Raw genomic sequence first — 12308 nt, forward strand, 5'->3', positions numbered from 1 at the left:
GATTAATATATAAATAAAAACTGAATATTTAGCACTAGATAAAATAAAGCATGATTTTTTAAATGTTTTATTGTTTAAAGTTGATAAGTTGGTCAATTTCAAGTTTAACTTGAAATTTGAAATCTGGTTTGTTTTTAAAGTACCAATTTAAATACCGTTTAGGAACCGGTACCGTTTTGAAAGTATCGATTTAGCACCGGTATCGAAATAAACCCTTTCAATACCCAACCCTAGTTTCAAATTTACAAAGCTATTTATGGTCATGTGTCATTGTTTACACCTTGTCAACTTTATGAATTATCACAGGTGACTTGTTCTGATATAATATGCTTATCTGACATTGTTTTCTTCTCAGTGAAAATTTAGCACCCCTTAAACTATTCACATACCTGTTTATCTTATTTAATTGTGTTKTCATGGCTGATGAAAAGTTAGCATATTTCTTCTCAAACTTTAAAGCAACATTTTTGTGTTTATGCAAAGTTGGTACATGAGGCTAGCSTGGTTAAAACCAGACCCTGTCCTTCACTTTGCTTCGTACAAGGGTCTGGACTTGATGCTGAATGAGAAGTGATMCTTGCAGGAGGCGTGGCCTCTGCTAAAGTTTAAAATAATTGGATCAGTTGGCTGCAAGGTACAGTATGTCGCTGTGARGGAGGCTAAGCTAAGAAGCTAGCCAGAAATTGCYTGTGCTGTAAACAACCCTACTGAGAGGAGAYAAGTACCGAGCRGAACAAGARGACTGTAAATGAGAGCTGCTGCTTTGTCAGACAAATTTTTATTTAATTTGGAAGCCTTATCAACARYGACTGGCTTCATTCACTTCCTCCACTGCRGWATGCTAAAATAACRAGCAGACACTGCYCAGAACATTGACGTCGTTCAAAACTCCGCCTTCTGTTTGCTGATTGGCCCAGGTAAAATAAACTACAAGCAGYCACCGCGGAGAAAATTGACGTTSTCTTCTCTGATTGGCCRGGCTAAAAATCTGCCAGCGAAATCCATCTCTATGGGAGAAGTCCCAGARGGAGCAGTGAAGGGAAACTAGAGTTGAGCGYAGCTGCGTAGGAAYGCAAGGGCCWGGCTAACATGTGGCCAAAGAAAACTTGAATATGGAAAATTATTCATCCCTCCAAAGTTATTTTTTGTGTTGCCACGTTTTGCAATTGTCCTATCGGGAAGTTTATTTTTTCCCATATTTGACCACAGAAATCTTTGTCCTGTCTTTATGCCTAAACTTCTCCAACTGTTTGAGGTTAGAGGMGAGCTGTTTGTGTCCAGTTCTAAAAGTGATACCAGAGATACTCATTTYGAAATTGGACTCACAGACGCCTTAACTTTTAATTTTGGGGAACCTTACATTTTTTAAACCTCTGGCAGTTATTCTGACTGAAACATAAGTAGTTTTCTTTAGTTTTAAATGAAAATTCTGACAAATCTTAGAGTGACTTGTACTTTTGTGCTAATTTCAGTGCCATAATCTTCTACTCTCTGTCCATATCTTTACAGGGAGAGCTCCACTGCTAACTCTAAAAGGTAAGACTTCTCTGTTTCTCTCTCCTTTTTATACATATCAAAGCCAACAGCCTGACACTTGGATGTTTTTTTTTCTATGCTCAGGCCAGAGTTCACAATGTTTGTGGATCCACCTGTGGGGCAGCCTGAGTACCTCATTTCAGAGATAAAGTTAGTTGGAGTGGTAAGGCATGCATTTACAGTCATGGTAAAAATAAAGTATGCCTTCCTCTATAGTTTGAATGTTTAAGACATATTTGTTTCTAACATTGGGGGTTTGTATTACTGTTGTAGTTCACAGCTTTTTTAATGTCTATGGCTTAAAATACAATAATACTAAAATGCATCAGCCATTATTGCAAAAAAGATACTACAATAAAGAAGTCATGAAGGTCATGACATCGGCACGTGTTCGCACATTTATTTTGCATTGGGGGATATCTTTTTTTTTTTTTTCAGTTTTTTAAATGTTCTCCATTTGAACATGGCTTCTATAGTCAGATCAGCTCTCCTGCTCTGGGTCCAAGTGAAGAATGCTTTGAGTCCTCCAAATAATCAGCCAAAAATCAGTCACCATTGGACGGAAAAACATTGCATTCACCAAATAAATAAAAGACTCCTGATCTCATAATTACAAGATAAGATGTCATAATTACAAGATAAGATGTCATAATTATGAGATAAGATGTCATAATTATGAGATAAGATGTCATAATTATGAGATAAGATGTCATAATTACAAGATCCTGATCTCCTGTGTTTTTTGCGTAGGTAACGGTCCTGAACGTGTATGTGTGTAATGCCTAAAGCTTAAGTGCCAAGAACAAGCTGTATAACTTTTATTCACCAGAGTTTAATAAAGTTATGACCTACTGAATTGAAACAGGAGAAAGTGTGTGCTCTTTGTGTACATACAGGACAGAAATTAAGCATTTCAGATGTATTAGCTATTTATTGCCATACCATCCAATACTGCAGGAAGAGAGTGACTTCCAGCATGTCAGAGTGGGCTTTTTGCTTGAACAACCGCAAGGAAGATACCTGCTAAATGTTAACATACTAATATTAATGCCATTTGTAATAGTTTGTTCGTACTGTTTTGAATCGGACTCTTATTTTGAAATATCCACTTGCTGAAACTAGAACTACCACTAACAGTTAAAGTGTTATGTTTTTGCTGAATTAAACAGAACTCATTTAGACTGCTGTACAGGTCCACACCATCCACATTATTAAGTAAACTCAAAATTTCCCAATATTTCATACCTAAGAGGAAATAAAAGCATATCAAATGAGATAATGCAGTTACTGTTTACTTTTAGGACTCTCTTTAACTTGTCTTGTAATTATGACATCTTTTCTCGTAATTATGAGATCGGGAGTCTAATATATATATATATATATATATATAGTGAATGCAATGCTCTTTTATACCATTAGATGGCTGAAAACCCAAACAAAAAATACATGAAAACATGATTAGAAAAAATTGGCTTTGACCATAAAGACGACTAGATTGCGCACTGCCTATCCGACCCATTGCTTGCATTTGTAACATTGTGGAGAAGCTAAGATTGCATCAAAAAACATGCAACTACTCAAAGTTGACAAAATAAATGTTTAATTAAAAGCAACCTGACAGGATATGTCACAGATCAGTTTTAATCTATTTACAATAACCTAATTTAATTCGTAATTAATGTTAATTTCATACAGCAGTTATGTAAAACAGCTAGATGTTATACAAGGAAAATATAGTATATTAGAGTATATTAGGTCTAAATGACGATGATCTAAACTTTACCTGAAGTTATTCAGTACTTACAGTATTTACTGACTTCAAATGATTTTAAGACTTTTTAGCTAGTTGGATAATTGAGACTTCAACTAGTTGATGAGTTTGCAACAAACATTTTAAACATGTATGGTGTGTGTAGGCTCTACTAGGTTTAAGCTAAAGTGATCAGTGTTTATTCTATACCTAAGCTTTAAAACTGTGTTTTTAGAATTTATGTCAAAAGATTTTACACTTGGTAATAACTGAAGATAATACCAGCTTGTACTGTTTAATAATTTGTACTAAACTGTAACATGATTAAACCTGTAAAGCATATTTACTTTATAGACTCTGTATAAAAATATATGCCAGAAAGCTAATATTAAGTAGCTAATTAAATTATTAACAGCGATTACATAAATTTATAGTCTACTTTTACACTATTACATCATTAGCTTCAATTCTGGTTGGATCAGATAGCATTGAGATAAAAAAGATAAAATAAGCTTACTTGTGAAAGGAGAACTGGTTTTCCTCTTGTTACATCAGTAACACACACAGCTTTCTGGCATTTTTACTATTTATATACGTACCATTAGCCAGGTTAAAACCAGACCCTTGTCCTTTGCTTTGCTTCGTACAAGGGTCTGGACTTACGGATATAAAGAAGTGATTCTTGCTGGAGGCGTGGCCTCTGTTGAAGTTTAAAATGATTGGATCGGTTGGCCCGACGTATGTGTGTGCCAGCTCCACTGTGAAGGAGGCTAAGCTAAGAAGCTAACCAGAAATTGCGTGTGCTGTAAACAACCCTACTGAGAGGAGAGCAGTACCGAGCCAAACGAGACGACTGTAAATGAGAGCATGCTGCTTTTTCAGACTAGTTTAATTTAATTTGGAAGTCTTATCAACACAGACTGGCTTCATTCACTTCCTCCACTGTCATTACTAAAATAACTAGCAGACACTGCGCAGAAAATCGTCATCGTTCAAAACTCCYTCTTCTGTTCTTTGATTGGCCCGGATGAAAATTCTCATGAAGAAATTCTTGTCTATGGGAGAAATCCCAGACGGAGCAGTGAAAGGAAACTAGAACTAAGCAGAACCGTGTAGGAAGGCAAGGGCCAGGCTAACATTCCATAGCTTACTTCCATAGCTAGTATGTTATTATTATATTAAGTACATTTCATTACTTTTTACACAGTCAGCCTTCATTCAGGGCTAATTAGCCAGTATCTACCAAAACAATTTTTTAATTGCCTTTCTACAGTCATTGTGGTATAATGATTTAAATGCTCAGAAAAGTTTCTTCTCATCCCTTTTTAATCTGCCTGCCYTTGCATATACAATGTTCCCACATGATCTGATTGTTTTTAAGGGTTAAAGGGATCCCTGATTAGTTGTAACATTAGACTTTATTTGATAAACATTTATTTTAACTGTAAAACTAAAGACTGTAAAAATACTGTTGGATGTTTAGTTTAGTAAATTTTTTAATATATATATTTTAACACGGACAAAGCCATTTTATTTACACACAAAGCATTCTGGGTAAATGATGACGTGGATAGGTCCTCGGTGTGAGCGAGCTATATCCACCCTGAAGGTTAATCTTGGACAATATCTGACAATTAGCTCTTTTAAATGAACAGAGAGCATTGACAGAGAGGAGAAGGTAGAAATGACTCAGCCTGTAACTGAAAATATAGATGGGGGACAACAGAGCTGCTTCATGGAAGAAGAACTTCAGCTTAGCCTGTTAGCCTTTGCTGTAGTGCCGATGCAATATTACCTTATATGTATTAGCTCAGCGCTAGCGCGACAAACAAGCTAAACTGAGGTCCTCCATCCATATTTTCAGGCTGAGTCATTTTTGTGTTCCCCTCTCTGTCATGTGGATGGAGGACCTCAGTGACAAGAGGAGAATGTGTAGCGCTGAGCTAATACATATATATGATGATAGTATCGGTACTAATGCCAAAGCTAACAGGCTAAGCTGAGGTTCTTCTTCCATGAAGCAGCTCTGTTGTCCTCCATCCATATTTTCAGTTACAGGCTGAGTTATTTCTGCATTCTCCTCTCTGTCAACACTCTCTGGTTGCATTTAAAAGAGCCAATCGTCAGACATTGTGCAAGATTAACCTTCAGGGTGGATATAGCTCGCTAGCAGCCTCGCACCGATGACCTAGTTGATGTCATCATTTACCCAGAAAGCTTTGTGTGTAAATAAAATGGCCCCGTCCGTGTAATATATTTTTAAACTTTTAGCTTAAAAATGATAAAAACTAAACAGCAGCAGTATTTTTATTCATTTTACAATTAAATTATATGTTTATTAAATAAAGTCTTATGCTACAACTAATCAGGGATCCCTTTAAAAAGCAGACAAAACATGTTCAGTTTTTTTATTGTGTGTAATTATGAGTCATTATCATATTCCAAAAGTGTTCCAAACTTTCTTGCAAATATGTATATATGTGAAAAGTTAAAAGTTTCTAAAAGCCTTTCTTTGTCATATATTTATGTCAGTTGTATGAACTTGTCTTCTCTGCAGACATCATCTCACTCCTTGGTTCTAGATGTTGGAGAGGATCGGCTGGTATTGACTGCTCTTCAGGCACGCTACCATCTTGACATTTTCCACCCGTTCCTCATCGACCAGGAGAACACTGTAGCGCAGTACAACAAAAGAACACAGGTATGAAGCTAGCCCTGAACACAAAAATACACAATGAGATGATTGCTACATGGTTTCTGCACAACATAATTTCATTCATAGATGTCTGATTGTGTTGTGCAAAGGGAGCAAAAATATAAAAAAAAAATGTATTTGCAAATTGTGATGACATGGCAGAAATATTACATCATTCCATTCCATCCAATTTAATTCAGTTCGCTTCTATTCAATTCAAATTCAAAAATACTTTATTGATACCAAAGGAAATTTAAATGTTTCAGAGCAACCCATCCAAGGGGGACAGGTGTCTGGGGCTGCAGCCATAGAAAGGRGCTGCCTTACTGCCATTATATAGGGCTTTATCAAGTCTTGTCAGACTCCAAAGTGCTTTACACTTACATTTACCCATCCACACATACTGATGGTGGTAAGCTACATTGTAGCCACCAGCTGTTCTGGGGCAGATTGATAGAAGCATTCTAAAATAAGTGCACTTTATTTAACCTTACTTATTGGGTAATCATTAATAAATGGTTATGTAACCTTTAAAACATCATTAATTAAAGATGACTCATACTTAAATGGATGTATATTAACACATTTGTTAATACTTTACTCATACAGGCTAATTACTTCCATAGTCAACATACTCATTGTTAATTCATGCTTAATAACTAAAGAATTAACTGTTCTACATACTGTGTGTATGTGAATGATCGTATAAAAGTACTTTAACACCATGTGTTACTGGTTAGAGAATGTTTGGATTGACTATTTAATAATCTTGCAGTGCACCAATAATAATTCAGGCAGTAGTAGTTAATTATTTTTGTAAACACTTCTAAAGTGAATACTATGTTATACTTTTGTTTACATATTTGTTAATGTAGACAAATACCTGAAGGGCTACAAGTTTCTTTTACCTGTGGAAATCAGATGGAAATTATAGTTGATTCAAACATTCTCTAACCCATTCGTTAGGAATAGTCTGCTACACCATCAGTGTTTAAAAATTATCATTTTGGTAAACATTTTTTAAAACATTGTTTTTTCTTATCTAAACCTAGTTTGTGTAAACAGGAGATGCAAATGCAGCAGGAAGTTTTTGTCTTTGAAAACATACACAGTATTGCCAGTSAGGCCTAATTTGGGGTAATTAAAAAATGTGGGATTGTGCACTTTAGACTTTATACCTTAGCTACTTCTAAACTCATCACTTATCATATAATGAGCTGGTTTTATCATCTGTTTTTCTTGTCAATAATTCAACACCATTTGTGTGTCCTTGTAGTCCCTGAGAGATTAATTGCATTTATGTGAATAATGGTAAATCTTTTTGCATTGTGCCTCTTCAAAACAAGTGTCTGTTGTCTTCTTCAATCTGTTTATTGTTAAACTTCTGGTCTTATTTGCTAGTTTATTGTGTTTGATTTCATCTTTCCATTAGGGCTTTATCATTTTGCATGTGTCAGTATTGGTCCATACAATCCTACATGGTCACAAAGTTCTGGACTGCCTGCTGCTGATCCCAAAGGGATTGGTGATTGTGGTTTTAGAGTGAGCCCTGAAACTTTGAAGTACTTTCAGAGCTAATTGCTGAACTGTTGTCTTTTTTTCCAGTCATACATAATACTCAAGTGTATACATCTAAAACTAGATATTTGATGACAAAAATTAGATCAACCTTAGGAAACTATTTTTTTAATTTTATCTCACCTTTTTTTCATGCCACTAATGTGATGTTTGGTGTTTTGTTTCCTCAGATTCTTACTGTCACTATGCCTGTGGTGTCATCTTCCTAAAGCTACTAATGTTATGTACCAAATATTTATTTTATTTTACAAATGTGATAATAAAATCCCTTTGTAAATAATATTTCTTTGTCATATTTCATTTATACATTTTTTTCCCCTCAGAACACTAATCTAAATAAAAATAGGGGACACATTCTGAACTCTGTATATGGTTTCCTGATGCATCTCAGTAATCCAGGTAGAAAAAAAATCAAAAAGAAAAAATAAGTAGGTCCTCTGGATGGGTTCTTCTTTAGTGAAACATTTCGTCTCTCCTCCAAGAGACTTCCTCATGCTACGTTCACACCGAACGCGTTTTGAGCGGCCAAAAAGCGCAAAACTTCTCTCGTTGGACGCACTATTTTCAGACCGAAGAACGCACTAGTGTTCAGACCAGAACAAGCAGCGGCAGCAGCGAGGTGCTCACATAACAGTAAAGATTCCCTTCCACAGAAAACACAAATGTATGAGGATGTCACTCTATAAAATGACTGTGGTTGTCTGTCTATTGCTGCTAACCCCTCTGTACTTTGCTGTTGCTGAGAATCCATATCTGCTCAGTGAGAGACAGAGATGGAACAGTTGGCTCAAAATACACWGATTTCCTAGTATGCTAATGGTAGRACAGCTGGTAAACCCAGGACTTATCATCTGCTGTACAGTTCTACTAAGTATTTAGCAATCCTTTACATTTTGTTTATAAATCACAACCTTTATTGTAGATTTCAGTGATATACATAGGTTTTTTTGGTACAATCATACATTGATGAACACATTATAGGCACTGATAGGTTTCTTGTCAAAGGTCATTTCAACAAGRGGAGAAATAGAAACTGAACCAGGATTTTGCAGTCCTGTGTCACATAAACTACAGCAATGCATGGATGGTTCAGTGATAAACCTTTTGCTTGCATGTAGATTTTCTTGAAGTTTTGGTAAATGTAAAAAATAAATAAATAAAAAAAATTAAATCAGCACTTGGCTTGTTTACTGTTAATATTTTAGTGTGTAAATAAAATTTAATTCTATAGTACATTTTACAGCACCCCAATAGGTGATACATGTATGAAAATATAACTCAAACCGTTGAAAGTGGGATAAAAACATTACCAGCCTCAGTCTGAAGAAATAATGTGTAATTCTGACCAAAGTGATAAACTAACAGTTTGTCAAATGTGGGTCAAGACCAAAGTTGATTGTTGCCATCCACAGCTTCACTTTCCAAAATTTTACATTGCAGTCTGTTTCATGGAGTCCAGATGAAAGTTCAACTCTGGAAGACTAATTTACCTCACCTGCTCAATCCAGCTGCTGCGGCACGAGCCCAGCCACAGCCAATCAGCATCTGACAGTCAGTGGATAAAAGCGTCCTCTCTAATCGCACCGCCCAAGTAGGGGTCTCTGCTGACGAGTGTGGATGAGTGGGCGTGTCACAACGAAAGGCGACTCTAAAGCGACACACCTGATTTGACGGACTTTTTAAAGGGACACACCTGACTGGACAAGCAAAAAAGAGGTAACACCGTACGGCACCTCCTCATTGGACAAGAACAAAATGGGCGTTACTGTACGGCACTACTTTTTCTGGAGAACCCTATTTCGGTCACATTTCTCCTGGTTAACCTTAGTGTTGGAGTCAGGGTCAGGCTGTGAAGTGATCAAGCAGGGTCTAAGGATACAGTCATGTAGGCCTCGTAGCCCACAGTGTTTATGGTTTAGACACGCCCACTCTTGTGACACGCCCACTTGATTCCACAGATAACCCCTTCTTGCACCGCCTGCTCGCCAGCTGAACGTCAACCTTCCATCTCCCCTCCTCCTGCCTTCATCTTCTGGCTTCCAAGGGCTTCCATCTCCTTTGACCTCCACCACCAGTGTCGGGCCCTGGGGTGGGTGGGGGACTCCTACCCCTTAAGCAGCTCATCTGAGCTTACATCATCTCACAGTGCTCACATCCTCTATTGGGGTCCGAGTGTCAAACTAATGTCATTCATGTCAATAAACCTGCAAGTAAGTCATGTCAATACACTTAATAATTTCAGTCTGTCTTCGTGTGAGTCTCCAGGTTGAAATATAGTTATTTACAAAGAATTTTGTGATTTGGATGTGCAAATGGCAGCATGGACCATCTGCTGTTTAAGCCAAAGTAGACATAGGAAAGAGTGGAGGATACCATGTTGAAAAGTAGCCAACTCATCAAAAAGCAAAACTGCAACTTGCGAAAATGCATTTCCACTAGCCACACAGAATACTTGAGATTTTTTTTGGCAACAAATCCCATCAGCTCTATTTTCACAGACCCAAAAATGAAACTAGAGAATGCTTGAGGAGTTTTGCCCACAAAGATTGGGCCAAAATACCTGTGGTAGGTGCAGGTATCCCAGAGTGACTTGTAGAAAATGCATGATTGCAGTGATATCTAGTACGGATACTAGCCTTATTGTCAGGACCAGTTTGACTTGTTTGTTTTAAATACCTTTGTTGAATTAATCAAAAAGAAAAATAAGTAGGTCCTCTGGACGGGTTCTTTAATGAAATGATTTGTTTTTCCTCCGACAGACTTCTTCAGTCTGGGGAGTTTCAGGTGAACTCAGCCTTATAAGCACTGCCTCCTGGTGGACAAACAGGTTGGTCACATGCAAAAGAGGACCARCAGCCAAACAATAGATTGTCAGTGCCTTGATTAGCTTTATTGTTCATAGAGGGTCCTATGGCCCATCACCTGACTATCGTTGGGGCCCCGATTCACATCCTTTGCTCACAGGGGGCTGGGTCATACTTGCAATAACAGCGTTGTAGGAGGAGGACATCTGGACACTAAGGCCTCCACCTCTGTTTAATGGTGGATGGTTTTTCTTCTCAAAGATGGCATCCTTTAATCCTCTCTCAAATCAACGTTCCTCTCTATCAAGGATGAGAACATCTTCATCCCTGAAAGAGTGACTGCTGGCCTGTAGATGAGTGTAAACTGCAGAGTCCTGACCTGACAATGTAGCTCGTCTGTGTTGGCTCATTCTTTTGAACAGTTTATGCTCTCCTACTTACAGCATTTTCACAAGTTGTAAAGTGTACTTCCACGTGTCATTTTGGAGAAATCTACAGCAYCGTATGCAACACCTCCACTGCCGACGAAGGTGCGCGCACTCCAGAGTGCGACCATAACTCAGCCTTTAGAATCATGGATGAGACCATTCCATTGGGTACGATTCAGCTTTGGGTGGACTGGACTGACACGGTCCTGATGGGTCTGCCAGCTCCCTCTGGAAAGCTCCTGTGGAACCCCAGTTCAATCGCTGCTGCTGCACGTGCACGCGTGGCGCACGCGGCTACTCGCTGCGTCGCACTCCCAGAGCGCAGCAGTGCCAAACTAAAAAATGATTTTTCCTCAAAAAGGCTTATGAGCCACTCGTCATCAGAAAATTATATCTTTTTCTAAATAAATGTTCTGCTTGTTACACTATTTATTATATCCTCTAGTAAGGCTGAATCTGTTTCTGTTAAATATATAACAGGAATATATATTGGCACAACTTTGCGCGTCCTTTATTTAATGCGTCCATGTGGATGTAATAATTGTTAATCGTGTGGATGTAAAAATTGTTAACTGTGTGTGTCTTCTGTGAACATTAATCATTATCACATCATGAACAGTTTCTCAGAATCACCTCTAAGTGTCGCCAATGGAACCAAAACCACAGAAATGTGTGTACACCAGGCCTGGAGTTGACATGGGGCTGCGKACATTTCCACGTTCAGTTGAGTTTTGATACATCCGGAGATTTGCGTGGATAATGACGTACGCGATGTTTTTGTGCGTACGCACCATTAGTACATGAGGCCCCAGGTGAGGCTGTGAAGGTAGTGAAGCTGCAGTTAGCAGCAGCTTGAAGCCATAGTCTTTTAAACATGTCCAGGAGGTCCAGGAGGAGTTTATATTATTTTTAGCCAGGTTTAGCTAAGCTCTTGACGAGCCGGGCCAGAACATGTTCGCTCGTTTGAGCTTCCGGCAGAAGCGGTGGGTCGAGTGGGTGGAGTTTAAACACAATCTCTATGGGTTTTTCTCATCAGCCGGATCACACATCGGCTGACCGGTAAYGAGCAGAGCCAGCTGCTCCAAGCTGTCTATTTTTTTCTCTCTCCCGGTTTTAATTAAATATATGCGGTCGGTAAATATTTTTTAGGCTTGTTATGGGAAACGATGGTTATTTTTGCACGCTTTGATGCGTACACTTGGAGACCTTTTTGCATTTTATCTCTGCATTTTATCCGCAGCTTCTCAGCATATTTTGTCTAGTGCTTCCTACTTTTCTCGGACTCTGCTCCGAGCAGCTCGAATGTCAATATTTATAACTTTGGTCGAAAGGGGAGGGGCTGGTCGGGCCGGCCGAGGAGTGCTGAGAGATTTCATTGGATTAGCTCGATGTCGTTCAAGAAAATCAACCAATGGGCTGTCGTGGTCGACTAAAAATTACTATAATTTATTTATTTATTTATTTTGGTTTGTTAGAGGACCTCCCGGCCCAAAATCAACACAGCCCACCGGGCAAGT

General features: G+C 38.2%; 2 protein-coding genes across 3 annotated transcripts in view; both read left to right on the forward strand.

Moving 5' to 3' along the window:
* pih1d1 (PIH1 domain containing 1) overlaps window positions 1-7841 on the forward strand; it is a 27377-nt gene extending 19536 nt beyond the window's left edge. The window contains exons 8-12 of one of the 2 annotated variants that reach the window (XM_014021465.1): window positions 1510-1536; window positions 1621-1699; window positions 5844-5987; window positions 7258-7292; window positions 7730-7841. In XM_014021465.1, coding sequence (XP_013876919.1) covers window positions 1510-1536; window positions 1621-1699; window positions 5844-5987; window positions 7258-7272 — 265 coding nt within the window. In that variant the 3' untranslated portion in view covers window positions 7273-7292; window positions 7730-7841. The remainder of the gene's footprint in view (window positions 1-1509; window positions 1537-1620; window positions 1700-5843; window positions 5988-7257; window positions 7293-7729) is intronic. The other variant, XM_014021464.1, reaches the window with a different exon arrangement.
* Window positions 5911-12308, forward strand: part of tnnt1 (troponin T type 1 (skeletal, slow)) — a 22089-nt gene continuing 15691 nt past the window's right edge. Inside the window, exon 1 of the mRNA XM_014021466.1 lies at window positions 5911-5987. The gene's annotated coding sequence lies outside the window, so the exon portion shown is untranslated. The remainder of the gene's footprint in view (window positions 5988-12308) is intronic.

The sequence above is a fragment of the Austrofundulus limnaeus genome, unplaced genomic scaffold (assembly GCF_001266775.1).
Source record: "Austrofundulus limnaeus strain Quisiro unplaced genomic scaffold, Austrofundulus_limnaeus-1.0 Scaffold294, whole genome shotgun sequence".
NCBI classification, from domain to species: Eukaryota; Metazoa; Chordata; class Actinopteri; order Cyprinodontiformes; family Rivulidae; genus Austrofundulus; species Austrofundulus limnaeus.